The sequence below is a fragment of the Perna viridis genome, chromosome 7, assembly GCF_037379345.1.
Source record: "Perna viridis isolate PV_CMFRI_1.1 ecotype Kerala chromosome 7, ASM3737934v1, whole genome shotgun sequence".
NCBI lineage: Eukaryota > Metazoa > Mollusca > Bivalvia > Mytilida > Mytilidae > Perna > Perna viridis.
In genome coordinates, this window is record NC_142451.1 from 44,043,146 (window position 1) to 44,070,938 (window position 27,793).

General features: G+C 32.7%; 1 protein-coding gene across 1 annotated transcript; it reads right to left on the minus strand.

Annotated features, from left to right (window-relative positions):
• Nucleotides 1-330: 330 nt before the first annotated feature.
• LOC148612849 (14 kDa phosphohistidine phosphatase-like) lies at nucleotides 331-27,266 on the minus strand. Its single transcript, XM_088594683.1, has 3 exons — nucleotides 26,943-27,266; nucleotides 5,506-5,630; nucleotides 331-518 (listed from the first exon to the last, which is right to left on the minus strand). Exons 1-3 carry the CDS (start codon nucleotides 27,217-27,219, stop codon nucleotides 426-428), a joined length of 495 nt encoding a protein of 164 aa, XP_088450809.1. The 5' UTR covers nucleotides 27,220-27,266; the 3' UTR covers nucleotides 331-425.
• Nucleotides 27,267-27,793: the final 527 nt, after the last annotated feature.

The following is a 27,793-nucleotide window of genomic DNA, read 5'->3' on the forward strand; positions in this document are numbered from 1 at the left end:
CAATAGGAGAAAATTTTTATTAGAAATCCATATAGATTAATAAGACTACCATAGATTGTATATCTTTGTCTTATCTTTATACTTGTGTATTTGTAGCAAAATCATCCTTTATTCTAAAGAAAATGTCATCATGCTAAATCTCCCTCTTAGAAAAGAAGAAAAGAGGAAAATCTCCCTCTTTGAGCAGCTCAAAAGGTTAACAGGTATGCATCCTATTTATTGGTACTGTCTGGATATCCAACATAAATGCTAGACATCTTAGTGCATAAACAGTAATATAACTACCAATATCTGAATATTTAGCACTGCATTGACTATGAAATTTCAAAATGACAAAAACACAGTAACTTTTATTAATATACATATAATTTAAATTCACATTATTTTAACATCTATAGCACAAAAAATGAATGTCCTATGGAGCTTCAATAGCCATCATTACTTATGGTAATGTTCTGATATTTATATTTCTTGTCTAATAAGGCACCTGTTATCCTGTGGTCTGCCTGGCCATATGCCTACAAAGTACAATATAGTTTAGAAAGTATTGATTGATAGATTGTTTATGTTTAATGTCATACGGCAGGTATTTCATGTATTTCATGAAGAGAACAAGTTGACCAATCGAACAGAACCTGCTTTGTACTAGTCCAACAAGCTAAACTGGATCTTTGATGTGCTACAGCCCACAAGTAGGCATACCACCTCACTCTGACTTCAAGACAACCAGTCATTACTTAATTCCCATGAATATAGTACACTTGGTGGAGAAACAGTTACTACCAATTTTTAAAATCTTGGGTGCTACTCAGCTGGGGGTTGAACCCATGACCTTCCCAACCTTACACAAGCACTCTACCATGAGACCAACGAGATGGTTGACTAGAAAATACATGTTTATGCTTACAATGTAGGAATAGTACAAAGAATGTACAGTGAAACCTGTCTAAACCCTGTATAAACTAGACAAATGCTAAAACCAGGCCTTTAAAATAAGTTTTAAAGCATAGTGAGCCAGTATAAACTTAATACCTGCCAAAACAAAACACAATCCAGGGTATGACGTTAAAGGTTGTCCTTTTGCCTGGGAAAAGTGAAACTACCATTAGGACAAGCAAAAGTTAAATTATACTTGCCCCAAGAATAACCTTTTTTTTTTCATTTTTCAACATGCATTTACCTAAGGACAAGCTAGATATCAAACTTTCATCAACTTGTCAAGTAGGACAAGGTTCAAAAAAGGTTAAATTCTCTTCAATCATTTTAGACATTTATTGTTAGAAACTAGGGAATCAAAGTAAACATCAATGATTTAATAGGCAAAATAGAAACAATGCCCATCTTCACTTGAATTGATTTTCTTCCTTTGACTGTGCCAGCTAAAAAGAGCAGTGTCCAATGTCCCCTACCAGCATTTTGATAAAAATGGGCATACACACCATTAAAATAATATTGGCAGACCTTTTAACTTGTCTGAGAGATTCATTTTAGCAACATTTCTTTCCTATCAATTTTACCCAAGTCTGTTGAAAAATGAAGAAGTGAAAAGATTTCAAGAGACCAAAAAAAAAAAATCTGATTTCCAAGGGAGATAACTCTCACAAAACAAGGTGGTCAATGATTTTTTTTTAAAATTGTCTAAAAGATTTACTACAGCAATCATTTCTAAGGTCCTGCATTGTAGTGCTTGAGGACAAAAATCACTAAGATCTGTCATTGAGTTGATCAATGATAATAATGTCTCCATTTTAAGATCCAACTCAAGTTGCCTACTGGAAAATATACCCAATTAAACAGTACAGGTCAAACAACCAGAACTAAAAAAAACAAGAGGCTCCCTGGAGCCTGAATCACTCCTCTGGTTCAATTTCCATCTTTCAAGGGGGAATAACTCTTACAAGGAGTTGTCCTATAACTTCGACCCATGAAGACTTTTGTAGGACATATCAGAAGGATTATGTCATCAGTGAAAGTTTTTTCTGTTTCTTATAGTCTTCAAGATATTGGCCGAAAATTGCAAAAAAAAAACCCAACATTTTTCGCCTCTTTAGAGCAAGAACTCTAACAAGAAGTCTTCTGACAAATTTGACCAAAATGGAGACTTTTGTAGGCCTTATCAGAAGGATCATTTCATCAGTTTTTTCCAATCTTTCATAGTTTTCAAGATATTGGCTGAAAACTGTAAAATCTGTCATTTTCCATCTTTCAAGGGCAATAACTCTTACAAAGAGCAAGAAATCTTTGACCAAACACATACTTTTGCAGAGCTCTTCAAGCTAAAGATAGAGGATCAACTTTATTTTCCAATATCTCCCATAGTTTTTGATATCTGTGTTGAAATTGGTGACTTGACCCCTTTGGTCTAAAAACAGCAATAGCTGCCATGTTTGACATTTGATCTACATAATCGATTACATTTTTAAACTAGATACCCAAAGAATGCTGGTGACTAAGTCCAGTAATAATCCACTGAGTGGTTTCAGAGGAGAAGATTTTTAAAGAAAAGTTGATGGTGGATGACAAACAACAAGGTGAGCTAAAAGGTTCACATCTTCAATATGTATATAATCACTGTAAAAAGATTGAAAATATTGTTTAGGGTGCACTATACAGTTACATTTAGGCACACTGTTTTGCACATCAAGTTGACCCAATCAGATTTTGTAAAACTTAGAATTAAAAGTTGAAATTTGATGGATATACCGGTATTGTTTAAATGTAGTTTATACAAAGACAGATGTAATATATGTAATGGTAAACAGGTGTAATTTAAATGAAGAATGATATCAGGAACGTTTCAGTCCCCTGCCATATTAGGTTCAGTCCTCAGCATCAGCTGGCTGATTTTCACAGTACCTTATTTCGCATGAACTTTTGGATAATTGTGATAAAATGAATTGAAAAGGGTGTTATTATTTTTATCCTTTTTCCACCTACTCCATGAGACCAAATTTTCAGAATTGACCTAACTGTATAGTAATATCTTAAACAGTTTTTTAAGCTACAGATTACACAAAGTGAGTATCCATTATTGTGACGGACACACAGAGGAACAGACGGATGGACTGGAGTAATTATTAAACCTGCTGTCATTATTGTTGACACAGGTAAAAGTAAGGCATAGGAAGTTTTTTTCAATATCAGTTTAATTTGATTTTATCCTTTGCTACAACCTTTTTTCCTTGCATAAATATATATTAACAGCAAAAAAAATCCTTTAACTAATGAACCTTATTTAGAGTATAATTGATGTCTCACATTGATATAAAAGTCCAGTAAATTTAACAAAAAACAATAAAACTAAGTAAACTCTAATGGAAGATTCTCATCCAACCTTCACAAAAAATATGAGGCAGGTGGGAGGATTTTAGTTTTTATTTCTATCTGAAGTAAAGATATGTTCTTAATTCATTGCCACATCAGTTTCAGAGAAGAAACATCATTTTAGTCACCAAGAAATGAAAGATTTGTGTGTTATAGTATCTCAATACTAGAAACTGACACAGAAAAAATCCTGATATGAAATTCCCGCCCCAATTTTTTTTAATTGTTGCCAATCTGTTTGGGGCAGGAGGGGATATGAATCTACTAATTAATTTTATTTGGCCTAATGCAAGAAACAATTGGGATTCCCAATTAGATTTGAGTTATCTCTCTTTATGTACTGTACATGTTTATAAACTACATATACACACTAACAATTCAAAAATGGATTAACAAGACAATTCTTCATTGGGTCCAAATTGTTCCTTTTGACCACAACCTTTGAACTATTATCTTGAAAATCAAAAGGGTTCAATATTCAGGAATAAGTATGTACCAAGTGGCATCAAAATCCAGTAATAACTGGGATTTACAAGACAGAGGGACCGTCAGAAGGCAGACTTAAATTCCCTCCAAACTTTACCTCTGATATAATAATAATAATAATAATAATACTTTATTTCAAGAGGGTAACACTGTTAGTTTACAATTATTCTTCCCGAGGCCCTAGTAAATAATACCCAAATGCATGCCAACAAACCTATGACACTGGCAAGAGCAAAAAAAAAGGGGACATTTTTATCTTACCAAGATTAATCTAATCCTATACATTCAAGCATCAATAGATAAATTATAAATTGGCTCCTATCTTATCAAATGAATTTGTATTTACAAGGTACATGTGGATGAAAAAACTAACTGTAAGATTACTTCCAGCAAAACTGAATTTATATTGAGTGAAACAAAACCAGGTGATGTTACACAATTGCACTAAAAACCGGAATAAGGACAATAGCTGATCTTAGCAAGTAAAAAAGAATGCTTTATTTTTATTGTGAAAAGTGACCATATCTTAATAGAAAGCAGGGCTACCAGAAATGTAGCATCCTTGCCTTATAAAATGTAACTCTGTGACCTTGACCTTCGAAACTTTGACCTATGAAATCAATAAGAATCTAGATTTTTGAAAGATGTATTAGTTCACTGAATTTGGTTAAAAAGGTTGAAGGATATTTACTTTCAAAGTACTCAGCTAGAAACTCTGGAAATATTTGAGTGTTCAAAGACAGCTTGTATATTCAAACTATTAGGAAACTTGACAAAATGAAAATTTTAAGGGAAACAACTCCTACAAGAAGCATACAACAACACAATGAAGACACTGATAGGCTTTAACTTAAGTTTCTTTTATTACATGTATTACATTTTTTGACATACCTGACCTTTCAAGTACTAAGAGCTGCCATATACTTTTAATCCAATGAAAATTTAGTAGGTTAAGTCATAAATAAGATTACCTCAGTTGAAGTTTTGATCTATTTATTATAGTTCTGAGAGAGGAATGAAATCCATAACTAGATGCTCTAGAGAGCCTGAATTACTCCTCTTAACTGCATACAGGTAAATATTTTTTACTCAAAAATGTACTTAAATGGGTAAAACAACAACACTTCATCAGTGAAATCACTCAATTTTCTTCAGAAATTTGTTTTACAACAATATTTTCTTCAAGAAAAAATGGCCATTTCAATATGTTAAAAAAAGGAATAAATTTATCGAATCTCTCCATGATACGAAGTGCACACCTACAATATGTATGTAAGCACTGCAAAGTTTCCATATTATTGGATGAATACTTTTTAGTTACAGATTTCACAATGTAGGTACCCCTTAAACATTGCAGACGGACAGAAAGAGTTGACCTGCTTTCACCCTTGGCAACACAGGTCAAAAGACAATGTAAGATGATTCGTGATGACCCTAGCTCAACTTGAACTCAGCAACAACAAAATACAACTACATTTGCATAAGGCCAAAGAAAAAAATTATCTAGTTATCCTACCTTATCCAAGCACATTTTATTTGTATTTTCATGGAATACTGCTTAACTATCATGTTAAAGTCAAGTATCTATAATAACAAATGTAAAAAGAAAAATAATTTTACATACCTACCTACCAACCTACCCTATTTTTTCATCCAAAGAAACCTTAAACATACATATTATTTTCTTGGCCTTACCTGAGAGTAGCCATAAACAGACAGCTTCTTTTTATTGGAGTCATGTTCTATTCTTCCACCTCCCATACATTGACAGTCTAAGCCTGACGATTCAATTTCTGGAGTCACTTCATCATATATGTCAGCTGCAATATAAAACATCATATTTGTTTATCGTGCCTCAAAAATCCCTTTTTTCGAGCCAGATCTAATGTTCAACATGAAAAACACTGAAGTTGTGATTTCCTCCCTTTCAAATCATTTGGACAGCATAATTATTTTGATTTGTATACATCTATATATATTGATAAATCTTTATGTAATTCTGTAAACCATGAAATTTTTGCGGCAATTTTATTTTCGGTATTTTTGCAGTGAGATCTGCTGAACACGAAAATAAAATTCTCTTAAATATTTTTTTTTTTTTAAATTATACTGTAATGTTGTGTAAGCTCACGAATCTAAAACTGCACAAGAGTAGATAAATGATAGAAACAGTGAAAAATGATGGCATGAAAATTTCCAAGTTTACAGTATTTAGCTTATGGGAAGGTCATGGTTATTAGAACTAAAAGTGCTTCAGACAGCATAAAGGTATATATCATGAGGATTGAAAGGGGGAGGTTGACATCAGGTGAATAATGGTGCACTGTGAGAAATGGAAGAAATATGAAAGGTGAATGAAGGTATATTATGGGAATGGAGGCACGAGGTACAGCAAATGGGTGTAAAATTCAGTTTTTTACCAATGCTTACAAAATAAGGAATTAATCTTAAGCAGAGGACGCTTACCCTACCGGTGCACCTGGTCCATGCTCCTAGTTTTTAGTGGAGTCCGAGTTGCTCATTTACTTTTGTTATTTTGTATGTATGATTTTAGTTACTTTATGTTCTTTGTTGTGTTTGTCTGTTTTCCATGTCTGGTCTTTGTCCCTAGAATACATACTTTTGATTACCGCTATAACCTTGGTTCCCTTGATTACTCTCTCTTAGATAATTTGATTAACTGAAATCCACAACTTTTTCATGCATTGCACAACAAGAGCATCTGATTAACTACAATTATAAAATCACTGTGAATTCTGCATTGACAAAGTCAAAATGTGCCATGACGTAGCTCATTAAAGTACAGTCCACATAGAGCTAGCTAACAGAGACCTATTGATCTGTACAGTCCACATAGAGATAGCTAACAGAGCCCTACCACTCTGTACAGTCCACATGGAACTAGCTAACAAAAACCTATAGCTTTGTACAGTCCAGATGGAGCTAGCTAACAGAGACCTATTGTTCTGTACAGTCCAAATGGAGTTAGCTAACAGAGATCTTTTGCCCTGTACAGTCCACATGGAGCTTGCTAACATAGTACTTTTGATCTATTTCGTTTATGAGTGTTAACCAATCACTGCCAATGATACAAAATGTTATGGTTCTAATTGTTAGAAACTTATTTCAAATTCCCTTGTCTGTCTGTAACATATATACATTAACAACAGACATGTTGTAAGGACAAGAAATTTTGGAGGACATATGTTCAACAATGAATACAAAACGAACAAGATTGCCACACTCAATCCGTAAGTTCACCATCTCAGGCAAGTTCCAATACTCTTGTAAAACTGGTCAAATATGTAGAATGTAAGACCAGAACTACTGGTATGAATGGCTAAATGATATTCTGAGAGAAGTGATAATTTGTCAATACAGAAGTAAGCAATTGTGCAAGTGTGAAGACACTGCTTTGTCTTTTAATATGCTGATGTTTATCTATTCCAAAATAATTTGGAAATTATTGACTGTGCAGAAATGTAATTAACTTTCCCAGAAGAAAGTCTCACACCAAATGAGACTTCGCCCATAGCAACATGGCAGTGCACCCAAAACTAAAAATGCACTCTATCCATCATAGGCATAGCCAAAAATCATATTATCAGTGTTAGTTTATTAATCATGCATTGTTTCAAACCATACAACAAAATTACATCAAGTTCTGATAACCAGACTGAGCGGAGTTAAGCCAAAAAGTACATGTACCTATAACAGATGAACCTACAGATACCTAGTCCTTCCTGCACCTTGTCACAGGAATGTTAATTGTATTACTTCTTAAGATAAATTCACATAGCACTTAGTCCATAAATACTCAAAAAAGTCAGGTCTTAGAACTGTCTTGATGTTGTGAAATATTTCTGATATTTAGACTTTCTAGATCTCTATTATTTTATAAAGTGAATATTCAGTATTATTTTGATTTTTTTATTATTGTGAAAAAGCGTAATTCCAATATCATTGCCACAATAAAAACTCACATTACTGAATTTGATTTTTTTCTTGGTACAATGCATGCATTTATAGATTAATACTGGAGACTTCATAAAGATACATATTACAGAAGCCATGCAAGGTCTTTTAACTTTTCCTCAGAGGACATTTAAGTGTCTTTTAATTTAAAATAGGCCAAGTCCTTTCATTCTTGGAAGGAAATCTGAACCATTTTACTTAGAAAAGTTAGATCTACTTGGTACATCTTGTCAGTGCTTTCATAACAATAATTAAATCCATAGCTAAAATGACAATACGTCAAGTTGAATTCATGTAGATACTGTGCATGACATACATAGTGTAGTACCATCTTATTATATAAACTAATTTAATGATGAGGTTCTTTATCACTAGTGACAGTCACAAGCTGTTTACACTTTACAGTTTCATTGCTAGATTATGGAACACTGGGGCAGATCCAGACATTTTGAAAAGGAGGGGTGCCAGCCGGAGTTCCTCATAAAAAGAGAGTGGACATTATTTGCCATTTTTTTGTAAATTTTAAACATGAAAAGGACAGACTTTTCAATAAAAAGGAGGGGTGCCAACTTCTGTACCTCCATCTGGATCCACCACTGGAACACATAAGAACTTCAAAATTTGTCGAACAAGGCAGGACAAGAGCAAATGGTATAAAAGGTCGCACAATTGTTCCCAGTTTCTAAGTGTCAGCCTCTGTAAGAATCAGACAATGGGTGAAACATGGAATAAAAAACCCACCATTTTGAAAGTTTAATTTTTATATTTGCACCATCAGAATCAAAGAAAAAAGACAAGACTTTCCATTGTGGCTAATTGAGTTATAATTTCATTGAAATGCACTGATAATCAACATTTCAAGGGTAGATTTCTCTGTCAAAAACAAAAGTTTTTCTAACATTCTAATGAAAAAATATCTAAGCAAATCCAGATATGCAGAGATCAAATAATGGTCTATTCAAACAGAGAAAGCATCCTTGAGAGAAAATTTATGGTCAGATCAATGGGGTTTTGATATGCATGTTTCTAATAATTTCCATTTTGCCTGATTGTTACAAAAACCAACACTTAAGAAATAGATTTCTGACTTGTCTGACTGAAATCCAAATCCAAAGATACAATGACTGATTTGGACACACTATAGCACAAAATTTGAAATTCAATTTTATAAAAAATCAAAATCCAACCAAAAATAAACCTAGAGGCCTGTACCAGAAATAAGTTTACCATAATACCTAGTACAACAGTCAAAAAACAAGCATATACATGTATAGAGGTCACAAACTGGTCTTTTCAAGTGAATTTCCAATTACAATGGTATTGTCAGGTAGCATTTTGTAGACTTTTAGAAGAACTATTAAATCATACATATAAGTTTAAGGTCAATCAAACTCTTAATTGTCTGCAATCCTCAAAATTAATGACAATATAAGTCATGAGAGAGTAATTAGAGGCTTTGTGCAATGAATAACATCTTTTTGAACTAGACTTTTTTGTTATTGATTATTTATTCAGATTAATTATTGGAAAATGATTTTAAAAATTGATACATTAGCATACAATTCTTAGAACTATATAATTCCATGGCAAACCTTGAGAGAATCTAAAGCTGTAAATAATTTCATAATTCCCAAGATGAAAGTTTGTTAAATTGAGTAATTTTTTCAGTTCTTTGTATACAACTGATTAACCTCCGACTGAAGTAGACCTAAGGTATGGGACAAAATTCTCACAAATCATTGGAACGTTTGTATTAAGCATTTTACATTAATCTCATGTTAGCATCAAAGAAACTTCAATTTTTTTTATTCCAATTCAAATGAAAGCTTGATACGCTATAGTGAAACTGAATAAGATACAAACACATCACTGATTTGTAAGAGTTGTGTCCCTTACCGTAGGTCTATCTCTTTAATTGACTCCGTTGTCCCTCTTCATATGTCCCTAATTTGTACAAATCCACTGAAATGTTCATGAGAAGCTGCCTTTAATATCTACATATTAAGACAGACAATGAAATGTACACCCACACAAAATCAGCACTATCATACATTACATGTACCCTTAAAATAGTGACAATTATTAACAATCAGGAGGAAATTTATGAGGAATTTGTAATCATGTACATTATGCTTGTAAAGATTATTATCAGTAAAACTGCAGAAGTTCACTAAAATTTCTGTGTAGCAATGCAGGGAAATTAATTAATACACATGAGTACATAAATGCATGTGTGGATCCAGAGGTTTTGGACAGCGGGGGTTTGAAGTATAATTGGTAAATGTTTTGCCACCAAATGCATGAAATGCACTAGCAATTTTTAAAAGAATGAGATATCAACCCCCCCCCATTTGTGGATATGGAAATTACATTAATAATCCAGTTCTGAGAAAAGACATAAATTTCTTACATAATGTATAGGTGTGGAAACAAAATAATACTTTATATCAAATATGTTTTCATCACCAATTACTTTGGATTATGGAGATTTTATTCCAGTAAATTTTACAATTTTATCCTTGTTCAAAAATACAAAAACTGAAGTAATAAAACATAAACATTTGATAAAAAAAATCAAAGATATTTAGCTGTGTAATTTTCAAAACATCAAAATAGATGGCTTTAGTATTTTCATAACAGTGAATTATTGAATGTTCCCTGTGTTATAAATTAGATAACACACAAGTAAAATAAATTCTGTTATTTCATCTTGGACTTTAATTTTAAATTTATTTGAAACTAGAAATTAAATAACCCTTTCTTCAAAGGGTTTAAATGTAAAACATTTGTTTGATTAACTCTGACAATAATTGTATTCCTTCATGCACATCTACAAATGATACCCAACCTTCCGATGATATTTCATCAAAATCCCTTGAGCAGTTTAGGGGGAGTTGCTCATATGAGGTTTTTTAAACATGTAAAACCCTTTCATTGGATTATCTCCCTTTGGAATCATCTTAAAGTAATTATATTTCTTCATGCACATCTGCATATGACACCCAACCTTCTTATAAAATTTAATAAAAACACCTTGAGTGGTTTAAGAGGAGTTGTTCTTACAAAGTTTCAACATGTAAAACCCCTGATTTGGATTATCTCCCTTTCAAGTCCTCCAGCAGTAATTATATTCCTTCATACACATCTACATATGATACCCAAACTTCCTTTTAAAGTTCATCAAAATACCTTAAGACTATCAATTGGATCAAAATATTACTATTCATGCTAAGGAGGCTTTGAGATTTGACTGGTACAAAACAAGTTCTATGCACTTCAAATCTTGGTCTTCTTTGGCATTTGGTATTCAGTCTTTCAAATTCATTTTCCAGTTTAATACATATCATAATACTATGAAAGTACTTTAATTTGTGGATACCAATTTTCATGGGTGAAGTGAAGAAACACAAATTCGTGGATTCTTGAATTTGTGATTTTGAAGTTTTCAGTGTACACATCAATGAGAATCTATTATTTGTTGGGAACCAAATTTCGTGGTTTGACCTATCCACGAAAACCACAAACACGGTACCCCACAGACAATAGTACTTTCACAGTAGTGAAGCATACCTGTTTACCTTAAGAACAGTTCTTGTAGGAGTTTCTCCTCCATTGGCACTGTCTCATGCAGGAGATTCTCCCCCACTTACACCGTCTCAGATAGGAGATTCTCCCCCATTGACATTGTCTCACGTAGGAAATTCTCCCCCACTGGCACTGTCTCAGGTAAGAGATTCTCTCCCACTGGGACTGTCTCACATAGGAGATTCTCCCCATTGGTACTGTCTCATTTTGGAGATTCTCCCCCACTGGGACTGTGTCATGTAGGAGATTCTCTCCATTGGTACTGTCTCATGTTGGAGATTCTCCCCCATTGACACTGTCTCATGCAGGAGATTCTCCCCCATTGGCACTGTCACATGTAGGAGATTCTCCCCATCGGTACTGTCTTATGTTGGAGATGTTTCCCCATTGGCACTGTCTCATGTTTTTTTTTCATTTAGAAGCAAATTTTTATACAAAAAATCAATTATCTTCAGAGAAAATACTGTAATTTTAACTAAAAAAGGGAGATTCTAAATTTTTCATTAATTTTGTGGGAGTCTGAACAGGTATGGAAAGGTAGTGTTTGCAAATTAACTTTGATAAGGACCTCCATACAAGTAGACAAGATTGAAAAAGGAAATTAATTTACTCTCTGGACAAATTCCTGAACAAAACCTAATTCAAGTTAACTACACAAATAATTTGGCAGTCATACATTTCTAATGTCACATGATCTTAGGTCATAGGTCAACAGGGAAGCCAACTTTACCCTTTATTGCCACTTGTTCAATTTAAAGAGAACAAGATAAAACAAAGTATACTACAAATACACACTTATGCCTTCAAAAGTTATCACAAATGACAAAAAACATTTTTGACACATTCCTTCCAAATTGTCTGTGATGTAATATATTATGAGATCCCCCGTCTTATAATTGGAAGAGATATGAAGATGATTTTTTTGTCTGAACACCAAATTCTATTAACAATTGCATATTTTTTGTCTTCTGTACAGGAAATAGAAAGATAAGACACCCTGGCACTTTGGCATATGCTGTGTATCTTAAAAATTTGCTTTATCTTGACTGTTAGGTAAATTTTTGAACACGCATCTGATCGATCAGGAAACTAATTCAATAAGAGTATGAATGAGATTCGAAATTAATTTCTTTGCACTGAGCTTAAATCATGCCTAGAAAATTTATCAAGTGCATTGAGCGAGCATGCTTCCAAAACACCTGCTTTTATTGGTAATTTGTGTTTAATCTTCATTGGATTATCTTTAACACATATTTCTCCTACAGATTGAGTGATTAAATAATGAACTAACCATTATAGTCTAGGGGTAGAGCCAAGTTTTCAGGTTAAGGGGGCGTAAAGAGAAAATCTTGGAGGAGCAAGAAAAAAATTTATTTGGGGAATGATTTGTGAAAATCAATGTTTCATGTCATTTTTATTTTTAAAATAAGGACTAGTAGGCCTACACAGGTCATCCAAAGGGACCGTAACTCACATTCAAATATTATAACTAGATTAAATAATAAGGGGGATACTTTTTGAGCAAGACAGAGGATCTAAATGAGCATTAAGGTCTCTTATAAGGCACATAGCAGGAAACCTGGTGTTCAAATATAGCAAAGGTTGCTATATTTTGCAAATACCTCAAAGTTTGTATAATAAAAGGGGGGAAGTGGAATAAACTATAGTTCTCCTTCTTAATAAGGCTTATTGATTAAAAGAATGAATGAACAACTATAACCATAAACTAATTTAGAATCTATTGTCATTTTCAACACTAACACCATAAAAATCAATCTATCTTTATAAGTTTGTATCTGATATACAGGTATACTCAAGTCCTAGAGATGAAACTTGTCACACGTTGTATATTCAAATTCTTGGAGATGAGACTCTTGTGTACTTGAGTTTAAAAAGATAAGAATCTTGTGTACATCAGTTCTAAAAAATGAAACTTGTGTACTCAAGTTATAAAGATGAAACTCTTGTCACAAGTGTGTACTCAAATTCTTTAAGATGAGACTCTTCTGTACTTAAATTCTTATAGATGAGACCCTTGTGTACTTAAGTTTGTAAAGATGAAACTCTTGTGTACTTAAGTTTTTAAAGATGAGACTCTTATGTACTTAAGTTTGTAAAGATGAGACTCTTGTGTACTTAAGTTTGTAAAGATGAAACTTTTGTGTACTAAAGTGCTTAAAGAAGAGACTCTCATGTACTTAAGTTTGTAAAGATGAGACTCTTGTGTACTTAAGTTTGTAAAGATGAAACTTTTGTGTACTAAAGTGCTTAAAGAAGAGACTCTCATGTACTTAAGTTAAAAGGTCAGATTCTTGTGTAAAGATGAGACTAAGATCTTAACAATACATGAAGTAGCATGCTTGTCTTGCTAGGCATACCCAACTTATACAGGAAGATGATACTGCAATATATTATTTGCGGTGAACAATCTTCTTTATTCATTGGTTATTATGATTACATGATGCAAAGGATATTCCACGTACATATTCTTGTTTCTATTTTTAAAAATATTGACGCTATGTTTCTATTTATATGTATATTGACAGTATAAAGATATGGATATAAACCGTTCCCTTCCGTAATAACTCTCAGCCAATCATGGCGGAGCCACAGACAAAGCAGACAAAAAGAAAATACATTATCTACATATGTAATAAATAAATTAAGGACTTTCACTCAGTCAATATGTTATACATGTATATGGACCTGTTATATTATATTGACCTCAGACTTCCTCCTCAGTCCATAAAATCTCAACAAGTCCACATAATATATTGATTTCATTAAAAGTCCATAATATATATGTATGCCCATCTATATGGAGCCAAATGCCAAATCTGAATTTCAATCCATTTATTAGGAGCAGAGCTTTTTGTGACAAAAATTTCATTCCATACAGTTCACAAAACAGGAAGTTTATATTGAACAGCACTGAAAATGGCTAACAGCAAATCTCCTCTCTATATTAAGCCACACACCAATTTGAAATTCATCCTTTAAATTGGAGCCAATTTTTTTGTGACAAAAAATTTTCTTTTTCATTCCATAATAACAATAAATAGCAAGGTCTTATGAAAAAGGAAGTTGATATTGGACAGCACCAAGAATCACTTACAATGTATGCCCCATCTATATGAAGCCACGCATAAAATTTCAATTCAATCCGTGCATTTAGACCCAAGATAATTATAACGAAATTCAGACGGACAGAAAAGTGATTCAAACATACCACCCACGTGATGAGTAAGGGTATAAAAAGGCCTCAATGGTTTACTGCTACACTGAATTAAGGATGAAAAAAGACAACTGCACAACAACATGCTAAGTTGTAATGCAGTAGGGTTAATAACTCTTTTTTCATCTGACAAGGTTTGAACCGAATCATGCTAGTACATAAAATGTATGCCACCCCTATTTTCAATACTTTTCTCCTCAAAATCACTAAGACAGGGCATGGGTGAAGGAGCAAATAAAAGATAACTGGGGTAAGAATTCTTCTTTTATGTTGGAAGAATTCGTAATTTTGGCAAAAATAAGCAAATAATGGCCTGGGAAACCCAATTTCTCAAGAACTCCTCTTGAAACCCCCTTTCAAAATTTCCGCTACTTTCTTTCAGAAAGAATCATGTTTACACCACTTATATTATCTTAACTCCCTTGTACTTTTGCGGATGCCTTATTTCACCTGTCTTCCTAATCGACTCAATTATTTACAGGTGGAATCCATTCAATTCTATTACCATCCTATTTGTTATGTACAAACTATTTACATTGATAGGTAAGGTATGTAGGAAAGAGGTGAGGCAAATATTGTAAATATTACCTCAGGAGGTAATGTGGAAATAGTGTTAGCAAGGCAATCAGAGGCAGAATGGGGGTAAAACAGAGGTTAAATATGGTGAAACTTTGGCAAAATGGGGTGAAGCTAAAACATGACTTGTAAAACACTAAATATCCCTCTCTTTAAGTCTAAAAATAAATCAAGAGTTTCTGATTAGGCTGAAGCTAAGGTCACTTTCAGTCTCAATAAATGCTTCACTGGGTGCAGCTTGATACGATCTTTAAAGACTAACCAAGATTAGTTGGGGGAAATAGACTCACCAATCAAACTTGCTTTGAATTTTGATTGTGTTTAAACATTTGAAACAGGCTAAAAATTTTACAAGTATCAAAGTGGCCCCTTTATGGCACTTAATTCCAAATGGTTTCAGTAATAACCACAAAAGTCTACGGATATATGGCACTTTATGGTACAATTTCCAAGACATCCATTTACCAACAGACATCAACTGAAAACTTGTTTCTAGTCCTTTTTTGGTCACTAATTCATGAATGTTTCAAGTCTTATACCTAAAAATCAATCTTAGTCTGGTCACCATAGTAAGGAATGTTGTACAACAATATCATAGACATCCATATGCTTTAATTGGAGTTATCAAGTTATATTTTATCAAATGCTTATCGGTATTCCAAAAGGGTTGAAGACAAAACCACCAAAACTTTAAACCTTGTCGTAGTATTCTAATCTGATACAGAAAACTAACATTTAAATTATTACATGACGACCAAAGGACTACAGATGACAAGGACTTGGAAAACAACAGCACCATACCATCAAATGATCACAAATTTTTTGAAGTCATATAAAAATATGAAAAAAAAAAATCCTTAACTATTTATTATTTAGCAGTCACTTTTGTAATTCAGATGAATATTTTTGAATCTTAAGAGATTTTATATTAATTTAAATGTACATTATAATTACCACATTAACAATAAAATAAAGAAAGAATATGTGCATGTTATTAGTGTCTCCATCTAGTGTCTCCATCACAATCTTTGAGATGATCTAAATTTTAACATCACAAATTAATTGCCTATAGAATATCAGATTACCAGTACGAAAGTTGGAACTGTTTGTACACACTTTTTAAAGTTAGAGTCACAGCACAGGCTATAGATATTGGTACAATTCACACCCACTTCACTTAAAATTCAAGGTCCAAGAGAATTTTCATTGTTTTTTGCATTGTGACCTAATTTTGAATTTAAAATCATGGTACAGCAACAATGATCTGTTATGTACAGTTTCCACCCGTTTTTATTTCACTCCACAACCAAAGAGTTAATTTGTCGGGAGAAATTTATATTGAAGAATGGGAAGGCCCACAACATCATGCTTCATTTTAACCATATTTTTCCCCCGAAAACAGAGGGTGCACCACGGCAGGGTGCTATACGCCTTTGTCACCTGTTTGATTTCTGTAAAACAATAAAAGAATAGCTAAATCAAATATTCTAAAACTTCACCACAATGCCGTAGATCGTCAAATATGTGTAAAGTTTGAGTATGTATATATTGTACATGTATTTACCATCCAGAAGTAATTGCCTTATTTCAGTTTAAAACTAAGAATTATGGAGTATATTATGATCACCAGTTAGACTTTCCTTAAATTTTACTCACAATACTCAGACTCACAAAGAAGCTGGATTAATTGTTTGTAGTATAACGTCAAACGGCAGGAATTTCATACATTTCTGAATGAGAACCACTGACCTACTGAACAGACCCTACTAAATACTAAACTATAATGTGCTAATACACAGAAGCAACAGCTCACAGGAAGGTCTGTCAACAAACTACGACACACTATTCTGACTCTGAACCAACCAGTCATCACTATATCATCTATATGCTGCATGCCTAGCAGATAAGCAGAGACAAATGATAAAAGTCTGTAGTATGACCAGACCAAAAGTGGGTCAGAGATATTGGTCCTGTTTTTGTAGCCAATGTGGTGTTTTCATTCTACAAAAGATTGTATCATAATTTCTCTTCATCACTGTTTAGATACTGTTTCCATGTATACCTAACATCAATCCAAAAATATTTAAACGATAACAATGGCTTAAAATAGTATCAAATGTTTCTTTAAAAAATTCTTTAAATAAAACAAGGTATATGCTATCAAAAAAACAGAAATATTCTACAAACGTGTAAAATTGAACCTGTACCGTGATAAGGAAATAAAAATGATTTTTGGGAATTTCTTCATCCCTTACTTTCCCACTTAGAATCTTGAACAAATATAACTGTATAACCATAATATAACATCTTTGATACCAGATACAGGATTTCACATAAGAGTGGTGGGAACAAAATTATTTGCTGAGCCTAACTAGTTGATACAAATTGGTTTTCAATTTTTAGGTGGGAGATGACTGTTATGTCAGACTTAGACACATTTTTCATGAGAAAACAAGAGAAACCTTAGTTACATACATGTAACACAACAGTCAAGGCCCGACTCAATATAACCAAATTAAAAAATCTCAGTTGGGTGGCCTGAATTGCTAACTTAATTCCTCCAATACAAACCAAAAATAAATCAAAATTGAAATCAAGTGGTGACCTAATAGGGAAAACTGTTGAACTCATCGTAAAACTTTGTTTTGTTAACAACACATTGAAAACTCAATAAAGTTCTTACACTGAATATGAAAGATCACAGTTAACATGTCATGTTTTTAATTTTGAAAATGTCTGTGAATATCAAATAGGAAAACTGTTTGATATCATAGCAAAGCTTTGCTCAATCAACATGTTGAAAACTCAGTGAAATAGCTACAATTGTACTTGTATACTAAATATGAAAACTGTTGATGTCCTTTATTTTGTCAACAACACTTGTTTGTAATAAGCTGTCAACCCAAGTGCTTACTGTACTAAAGGTTGACATTCATTTTTCTATATTCAATTTTTTTTTTCAGAAGAAGAAAATAACTGTTGTATTTAAAAAATTATGACACTTATCCCCAAGGGTGCAAATGTCAGTTTTTAGTAGATTTCAGGTTGCTCATGTTCCTATGTGTGGGCTATTTTGGTTTTATCATGTTCTTTGATGTGTGTGTGTCTATTTTCCTAAGTGTCTAGTCTTTATATCTGGATTATGTTTTTTTTTTTGTCTTCAGAGTTATATACATATGCATGTAGTGTGGATTTGACTGCTGCAAATAGAGTTTAAAATAAATGGCTATTTGTGACCATCAAATCAAGGTTGTTGATAATTAAAATTAAAATTCCCATTCTAATGCAACTGTCAAAAATATTTGTAAACAAAGTAATTAAAAATCTTCAAAATTAATGTAAAATAATTGGAATTGATGCCCTGAAATTTACTATGTAATCCAATGAAATTAGACATTTGTACAAATGTTGTATTACAAAATAATCATATCTCTTTAAAAATTTAATTTCATGCTCAAGTAAAACAAATTCAAAAAGCACTATAAAATATCTTTGACCTTAACTGACCCTTGAATGTTGTTTTCACCATGGAACAGTTGAAATATCTGACAAAAATGAAGAAAATATGCATAAAAAACAGTTGGATTTGTTATAGATGTTTTTGTTATCTTCAACATGAAGGGTGTCTGTTATCAAAACTCAGTGCACTTACTTAGACAAAAAGGGGGGTCACTGCACTTTGAAGCAACGACCTTGACCTCAGGCTTCATTCATAAATAACCAGGAAAACTGTCAGAAATCATTACTTTTACTATATATTGTAAATAAGTTTTGGCACAGATGTTTGAATAATGAGGAACTCATCTCTGTTGAGGTTGCTATGGGAAGATGCCTCTCTTCATTGTATTGATGCATAACTAATGACGATGGGGAAAAGAATTCTCTAATTCATCATTTATTGATCAGAAGAGTGGGGAAAAAAAAGAATCTTCACAGTAATGAGACAGTAGATGTAATTACTGCATAATTCTTTATCACAAAGATTTGGGCAAGAATTTGGACATTACTCTATTTACTTGGCAATGTGAAGGAATTCCACAAGGTTTCCAAATTCTAAACTATAGGTGACACTCAAAGCAAAATACTCCCGACATGTACTGAACATAGAAATAATATGTTTATGGAAAAACTGTACATAGAAATCATTGCTGCAAATTAACAGGACAAGGAAATATAGGGTATCAGGGCTTTCAAAAGCCTTTAAATTAGCAGACCAAACTAAATTATAGTAAAACCCAAATTTTGGTATATAGAGCAGTGGCAGATTCAGGAGGGGGGGTTCAAGGACTCCTAATTTGTTGGAAATTTTTTTTAACTTGGTAGAAATTTGGGCATAATTAGCATATAATAGCATGGAACCTTGCACCATTTATAAATATCTGGATATACATGAACAAATGTAGTGTGGGCACCAAAATTGCTAAAGTAGCAGATGATAAACCAATCAAATGCCAGCTTTTATAAAACCCTTCAGCAACATCCACTTACAAATATTTCTATTTCCTCTGCAGACCTAAAACCACATCCTCTCTGTCTCTTTCTCTCTCTCTCATAAATTATGGAAGTAATCTGTGAAATATCTTTGTTGAACACTACTTAACTAATGTTCAAATGATTCCTTAGAGATAAATATCTTATAGGCACTGGAACATGACAAACAAATAACCAGAAGAAGTAGTACTATGAGTGGGAAAAAAAAGAATCTTCACAGTAATGAGACAGTAGATGTAATTACTGCATAATTCTTTATCACAAATATTTCTGTTTCCTCTGCAGACCTAAAACCACATCCTCTCTCTCGGTCTCTTTCTCTCTCTCTCTCTCATAAATTATGGAAGTAATCTGTGAAATATCTTTGTTGAACACTACTTAACTAATGTTCAAATGAGCGGTGAGGTTTAACACACAGTTCTGCTGAGGTGTTAAAATTGTAAATATTCCTCTTACACAGGATATTGAATGCAATATTTTTTCTTGTTCCTACTCAGTATGTTCTATTCTTAAGCTATTGTTTTATTCAAATTAACTGCAGCTAAGATAAATTTCTTATTTCTCTTGGTCTACAAATTACAGCCCCTTTACACTTTCAAAGTTTTTCATCAAAATCTTTGACAAAGTTTTTTTTTTTTGGGTGACGAAGTTTTTTCACTAAGTGAACTTGTACAAAAACTTTGACAAACTTCAATGGAATAGAACTCTCATCCTATTTTTTAATTGACTTTGAAGGACTTTGATGGAATTTGACCAATCAATTTTTCAGAATGTAAATAAAAACAAAGACCAGGTTGCCATTTCTAATCTTCGATCATGAAAAGGCATCTTTCACAAAGTTTTCCTTCACCTAAGTTTAATCAAAAACTTAGAAAGAAAATTGATAACAAACTTTGATTGAGTAAATGGGCCTTTGCTACTAATGAAATAAGGCTACACTTAGTTAGTCATTACATGTGTAATTCCATCTTCTCAAGAATTAATTTCAATCTGCAAATGCCAAACAGGAAAGTGACAGACTCAGACCATAAATTTAAAAATCCATATACCATATACATTTGTATTTGTACCCCTCACCTTATAAGCTGGGCATTGTAACCATAGTCCTCTGTAGTTGTTACTCCTAGATAGAATATTGTCATAGAAAGAATTATGATACAAAATCTAGGATAACAAAATCATAAAACCATATGGTGTGATCAATTATTTTCTGAGTTACAACTACATGAACATTTGATACTGAGAATAAAAAACTTTGATGTATCATAGGTAGAAAGAACAGATTCATCGCCATATCTTGTCTCTTCTTAAAACACAATTAAGTCAATGATTGAGGAATGAAGAAGGCTCCTAATAATGTTTATTTGTGCAATATTGGGTTTGTAGAAGTACTAATGCAAATAAATTCTGTTATGTCATAAATACTGGTTCTGGTAAAACTGTGAAAAGATAGTTATCACCTCAGTTCAAGTTTCATAGAAATCTTCAATGTAAACAATAAGTTATGTAATTGTGACAAATCAAGAGTGTTGTTTCTTTTATACATGTATTGAGGTGTTAATACATGTACATTCTACATAGAAGACCTCCCACTAACATCAAACCAAACTTTTGTTAACATGGGTATAATTAGTCCCATAATGTTATGTTAAGTAGAAGGTAATGAAGTAAAAATAATCCCTGTGCAAGGCCCAAAATGGTATTCAATAACCAGTCAAATGGAAGTCAGAAAAACCCAACATCTAGACTCAATCTTCTCCTTTGAAATAAATAGCTTCAAATTTCTATAGACATGTACTGGTACAACTAGAATTTTTTTTATCTTGTATGTACAATTTTAAAAATCCAAAGACAGTTGATCTGGTGATAACATATACCCCTGCATTCCATATCAGATTGTCCCTTTTTTAGAGAAGAAAAACCATAACTTAAAATTCAAAATGGGAAATACATCAAAATCATGGACTACCTGTGTTTTATGCTCCACAAAAACCAATGGTAATTTTTTTGCAAGTTCATAAAATATGGTTGAGGAGTCCTTAGAGATAAATATCTTATAGGCACTGGAACATGACAAACAAATAACCAGAAGAAGTAGTACTATGACAAGTTTAACTGAGAGAAACAACTTTGAAAAAAAAACAACACAAGAAACACCAAAAAAAACAAACTGTATAACACAAAAGAATTGATGCAGCACTCCAGATAAGAGTCATGCAAAATGTGATTTATCGTTGGAAAGCCAACATATTTTATTTTTGATACTTTGTTCAAATGTTATAATATACAGAAATTAGCATGTGGCTTTTCATATAACCCGTGTTCTTAGTAGATAAAAATTATAAAAAATGTACTGTAGAATTCAAAATTAAGGGAGATAACTATGTAAATTGCACTAAAATACTATAGAACCTGTTGGATTTTCAATGTGGATTATCTCCTATTAGCAGACAGATTGGAATGAATGATTATACATTTCATCATATAGACCTTTAAAGCAACTTAATAACAGAAATAAAAATGTGAAGCCTTTTTTTGGGGGGGTGTATTATATATTACAGAATTAACATGATTCTTACAAAGATTACTACTTAAAAAGTGCACAGAGAAAAACAAGCAGCACTTAGCCCTACTACAAACATGGATAAACTAAGATGCTCTGGAAGGGTGAGTAGTCCCTGCTTCTCACACCTAAGATGTTACTCACTGAATTTATGACACGTCAGTATCATTTTAAAGTCTAGCTGAAAGGGGAATCTAAAAAAAAAATTAATGCACTACTTTTCATTTAGCGTTCCCATGTCCATCCCTTCACTTCTACCTTTGACCTTCATCACATGACCTTGACATTATTTATTTATTTTATTGAATTTCATGACTAAAGATGATGGATTGTCTCACTCAGTGTAAGGAGCCGAGCTAATTGTTGCAAACCATTATAATTTTATGACTTCAAAGAAACTATACAGCTTACGTCACTTACAATATAAGTGCTACCTAAGATCTTTTATATATATTTTCCCTGAGGAAGTCGCATTAATTATTACATAATTATAGGAAACAATTTTTCTCTCTGTAAAATAGTAGAATCTTGCTATTAGTTTATCAAAACTGAACAGATGGATGCAAGATGCACAGTATAAGCAATTCAAAAAATGAAAATCAGGGAAGATCAAAGAATTATATCCTAACATTATCCGCACCCTACTCTGCACTTTCTCAATGGGTGGGTTAGTAAGGTAAAAACAATAAGACTTTAGTGTACAAATGTTTCTGCCGTCAGCTGTAAGTGTAAAATTTATTGAAAGATCTAACTGAGCAATGCAAGAATGTATTGTGACGTCAAAACTTACGATAGATTTCACACTAACATCTTTCTGTGATATTTTCTGCTGGAAAGGTAACAAAAAAGTAAACGAAAGCTTTTGACACCTAACAGTGCTCGTCTATAGCCACTAGCCCGAAGCCCGGGGCTAGTAAAAACTCTTGCATAATAGAAGAAGAAACAGTGCAAAAACAATAAGTCCCTAAACTTTGTTTGGGTGACTTAATACGAAAATAAAACAGTTATGACACACATAGCACTACTTGTATATGGGTCAAAGAAATAACACTGAAATCTTTCTTAACTGAAACCTGAATAATTTGAAAACCTGTCAAAACCAGACATTTTCAAAGTCCTTTAGTATATGTTAAAATGTATTCTGAACCTTTGTAAACCAAACATCTGTCTAAACCAAACACCTATCTAAACCAAACCAATTTTAAAATTCAAAAGGGGTTCAGTTTAGCCAGGTTTTATTGTATATGTTAGTACATCTGAACCAAAACCCATCATAGAGGAAACAAATATTTATAACCATGACCTAACAAAATTACTACTTGTAGCCATAAGTCCCCTGCCACTACAAAAATCAATAGTTAAGTCCCAAGACTATAGCAACATTCCTTATCTACAGTTTATTACATGTGCTACTAGACAATTAACCAATGAACTTTTGTTCCAGAACCTTAGATTCTTAGGGAACAGAAAGAATTGTTAAATGGATAAATACCATTAATATGTCCAATCTACATTTGCAAGCCTTTGCCCTTTGCCCTTTGCCCTGTACACTCACTTGCTCAAGACTACTACTCTAAGAGAATTTAGTAAAATTCATATTGCAGGCCACTTGCTACAAAATTTTTTCCTTGCATTTAAAATGTAAGCATAAAAATCTACATCCAGGCCTTTCATTAAGAGGTGGTACCAGGTACTTTTACCCTTCTAATCTACTGAAAGGTTCTTCCAAAATTTTTAAATTTCATACATTTTATTTAACAAAATGATGAAAAGCACCTCCTAGAAAGCCAAGGGTACCTGCATTGCAAAAAAATAATGAAACCCCTATATATCAAAAATTATTTACCTGAACTCTAAAAAAAAGATGTTAAAAAAGATTACCACAAATCAAGTTATTTGACTGAACCTGTGAAAAATAATATGTAACAATAACTACACTACTGTCGACATGAATTTTTGATTTCTCCACTCTCCACAGTGCGTGGAGATGATTTGAGTGGAGTCACAATCTCCACCCAACCCAGTGGAAACACCAGTTCAAAATACATGTACAAATGTATGTCTATAGTTTACTTCTTTTGCTTTCATACAAAATATATTAAGGAGGTAGACCTAGTAAGGGAAATAACTCTTGAAATCAGTGATATGTTTGAATCATATTCAATTTCACCAAAGCCTATCAATCTTTCATATGAAACAGAATGAAATCAGTCCAAGTTACTTTGATGCTTACATAAGATTGACGTCAAATGCTGAATACAAACATTCCAATGATTTGTAAGAGTTATGTCCCTTACCCTAGGTCTACCTCCTTAAATTATTCTTAATCATTAAGTCATTAAGTTTACTAACACTTCAGTAATATTCAGGAAATAAATTAAAAAGTATTGAAATGATGCAATTTTATCTCAGTTCTTTCTTTGGTGGAGTCACAGTCGAGAAAATAGTGACTCATTTCCAAAATCTTTTAATATCAGTTTTAAACCTGTATAAACCAAACAGCTGCCTAAACAAAATACATTCTTCAGTCTGAGTGGGGTTTGCTTTCAATATATTTTACTGTGCATGTATTTATTATCATGATTATTTTGTGTAGTTGATTAAAATCAAACAATTCTCAATATAATACCATACGGTACCAGTCAATGGGGAAAAATAGGGACAAGGAAAAAAACAAGGTACCATATATTTTATGGAGAAACTTACCTCACTTTTTTCTAACTATTAAATTTCAACAAAAATTCAGGAAATGAAAGCTAAAATGGCAATATTTCAAACTGAGCTAAAGTTTGGAAGGTGTACTTAAGTGTCAGTCTACGTATCAGGCAGTGAAAAATCGTATGAAAAAAACACCATTTTGCAAGTCTAATATTACTATTTTTGCCCTCAGAATTCAGGAAATAAGGCAAAATTTTCCATATCATTTTCGTAACTTGAGTTATAATTTCATTGATGTGCACTGAAAATGAATATATCAAGGGCTGATAACTCTCAAAAACCCCATTTTTCTAACATTCTATCGAAAAATTTCTGAGCAAATCCAGAGATGCAGAGATAAAATAATGATCTTTTCAAACAGAGAAATTATCCTTGAGTGCAATTATATTGTCAGATCGGTTGGTTTCTGACATGAATGTTTCTGATTTTTCCAATTTTGCCTGATTCTTACAAAAACTTACAATTAAAAAAAGAAACAGATAAACAAATGAATCAGTACTCCCATGTGTATGTAACTCCATGGTTTCACAAGAATGGGTCCTAGTCTATCATTCAAATGCATAGAGATTTGTCATTTTCAGAGCGTGGGTTCAGTATATAAAAGCAAAACATATTTTCGTGTAAAAATACCAATAAAAATGACAAATATCTATTTCCACATGATAAAAGTGTTAAGAAAATGGGTAAAATAGAAGATTTTGCATCGTACTACAGCACTTCAAGATCCTGGAAGTAAACAGACCAGTCTTCAGATTTCAATATGTTCTATATCAGAAATTCCAGTAAGGAAATGAAACTAGAACGAGACTTACAGACCCTTTACCCCATACACAAACATTTGCATTATTTAGTAAATACCCCTAATTAATTCTAATCATAAGATTCTTCATGTTTATAGCCGTTTTTGATTGGCCAAGAAAGTCTTTGCCAGAGAAATCATACTTGCATGAACTTTGCCAGATCGTTCATACATGCATGAATGCCAGTCAACCTGAAACCAGTATGGCCGTTCATTGAGTTTGGGAGCTCCGAGATCCTTTCATACATGCATGAACGACTGAAAATAGCTGTTTAATCCTATAATGAAAAATGGTCCCCTTTAACCGCTTTAATCCTGGCAACATGCTTAGACATAAATTTTATATTAAGTCCCTCCCAAAAAAAAGGGTCTCCCAAAACCAATTTCTGTAGAAATCAATCCTATCCAAGATTTTTCAAGTAACTACAAGTAACTATTCAACAATGTGTGAAAAAAATGTATCTGGGAAACAACAATTTGTGACAGAGGTATAGACAGACAGACAGTTAGGTCAAAATCATTATACCTCTGCATCTTTATTACATGAAGTATAAAAATTAGTTTGTTTGCCATTGCTTGATTGACCTGTCAAAACCATTCAAGCTATATGGCAACAAAAACTTCAAACAAATTTAAATGCCAAGTGCATAGTAGTAGATAATTGAAAATTTCAATCATAAAACCTACATCAAGGTACTGTACTGGTGAACAAATCAAAGGGATGTCCTATCTGGGAGGATGCATGCAGAGTTGAGGGAGTAGTTCCAAAAATCCTCAAACAATGGCCAAACCATCCATGTTTAAAACATTTGAGCATGCACTGCATTCAACAGATATACACTTTAACACTAGAGGGTTTTATCCTCATAATTTTAAACACGACTACATTGTACAATTGATAATGTATGAGTGATCAGACAAAATTTAAATTAATATAAATATTTTCACTGTTTAAGTGGTTTTTTTTTAAAGATGGTTACCAAAGAATCGTGTATTTGCCTATAACAAATCTGGAAATTGATAAAAAGGAGAACTGTTTAATCTGTTTGATCATATTTTGCTACAATACACCAGTTGTTCTTCCAGTTCGCGTGAGCTAATTATCATGTGAGAAAAGATTTTCTATTAATTTTTTATGTTGATTTTTCATGATATAAATTTCATTCCTATCTTTTCTAATTTATGCTTACCGTGATATGCGGCTTTACTTGTACCTCGTACAATGTGTTTGAATTCTCTGTCTTTGTCTGGGTCGTGCACCTTAATCAAAATATATTTAAATTTTCCATGGGAATCAATTTTTACATCTGGAATATTTGCGAATTTCGGGTTCTTGTGAGCAGAAGGTGAGGCGATATCAGTCGCTGGTACCGCCATTGTTCTGCTTAGTTGTCGAAAAATTGGTAAAGTTCCAACACAATAATTAAACAGCCTTCCTGATTCTAACAAAACTGATCTACTAAGCATTCATGAAACGTCCTCGCTGTTAAAAGTGAAAGTAATCAGCCAATTTTAAGTGTTTTGATTGGTTAAAGTTCTGGAATTCCCCTTTAACTAAAATACTGAATGGAATGACGGTAACAGATATGTGAAACTTTTCGGGGAGAAATGATAGACTTAGTTGCTACAGAATTAAGTGGTGACTTACAAAACAAACGAACAAAACAAAAATAAACCATAAACAATAAACAACAAATTCAATATATTTTCTTTAAATAAAAAAAAAAATTGCAGCCGTGCTGTGGTTGCTTAGAATCTCCCTATGGGCAAAAATGAGCAAATAGTAGCCTGGGGCCAGGCCTGCAGTTTCATTTAGTGATGTAGATTTGAAGGTTGGTATTACATAAACCAAATTCTAATTATTTATGGAATGCGTAACACTTTTTTTTTCAAATGGAAATTTCAGTCACTTACTTAAACTCTATTTTTTTTGTCTTTTTGTCACTAAAACATTTTTTGTGAGTAAAAGTTAATGTGGTTCAAGTCTAATCGACCATACATACATGTATCCGTATCCCCCCCCCCAAAAAAAAAAAAAAAA

Coding starts and splice junctions, on each gene's coding strand:
- LOC148612849 (XM_088594683.1), bottom strand. CDS start 27,219: ATGCTTAGTAGATCAGTTTTGTTAGAATCAGGAAGGCTGTTTAATTAT. Junction 5,631..26,942: donor AAGTAAAGCCGCATATCACG/GTAAGCATAAAT, acceptor TTTATATTGCAG/CTGACATATATGATGAAGTG. Junction 519..5,505: donor CTGTTTATGGCTACTCTCAG/GTAAGGCCAAGA, acceptor TGTACTTTGTAG/GCATATGGCCAGGCAGACCA.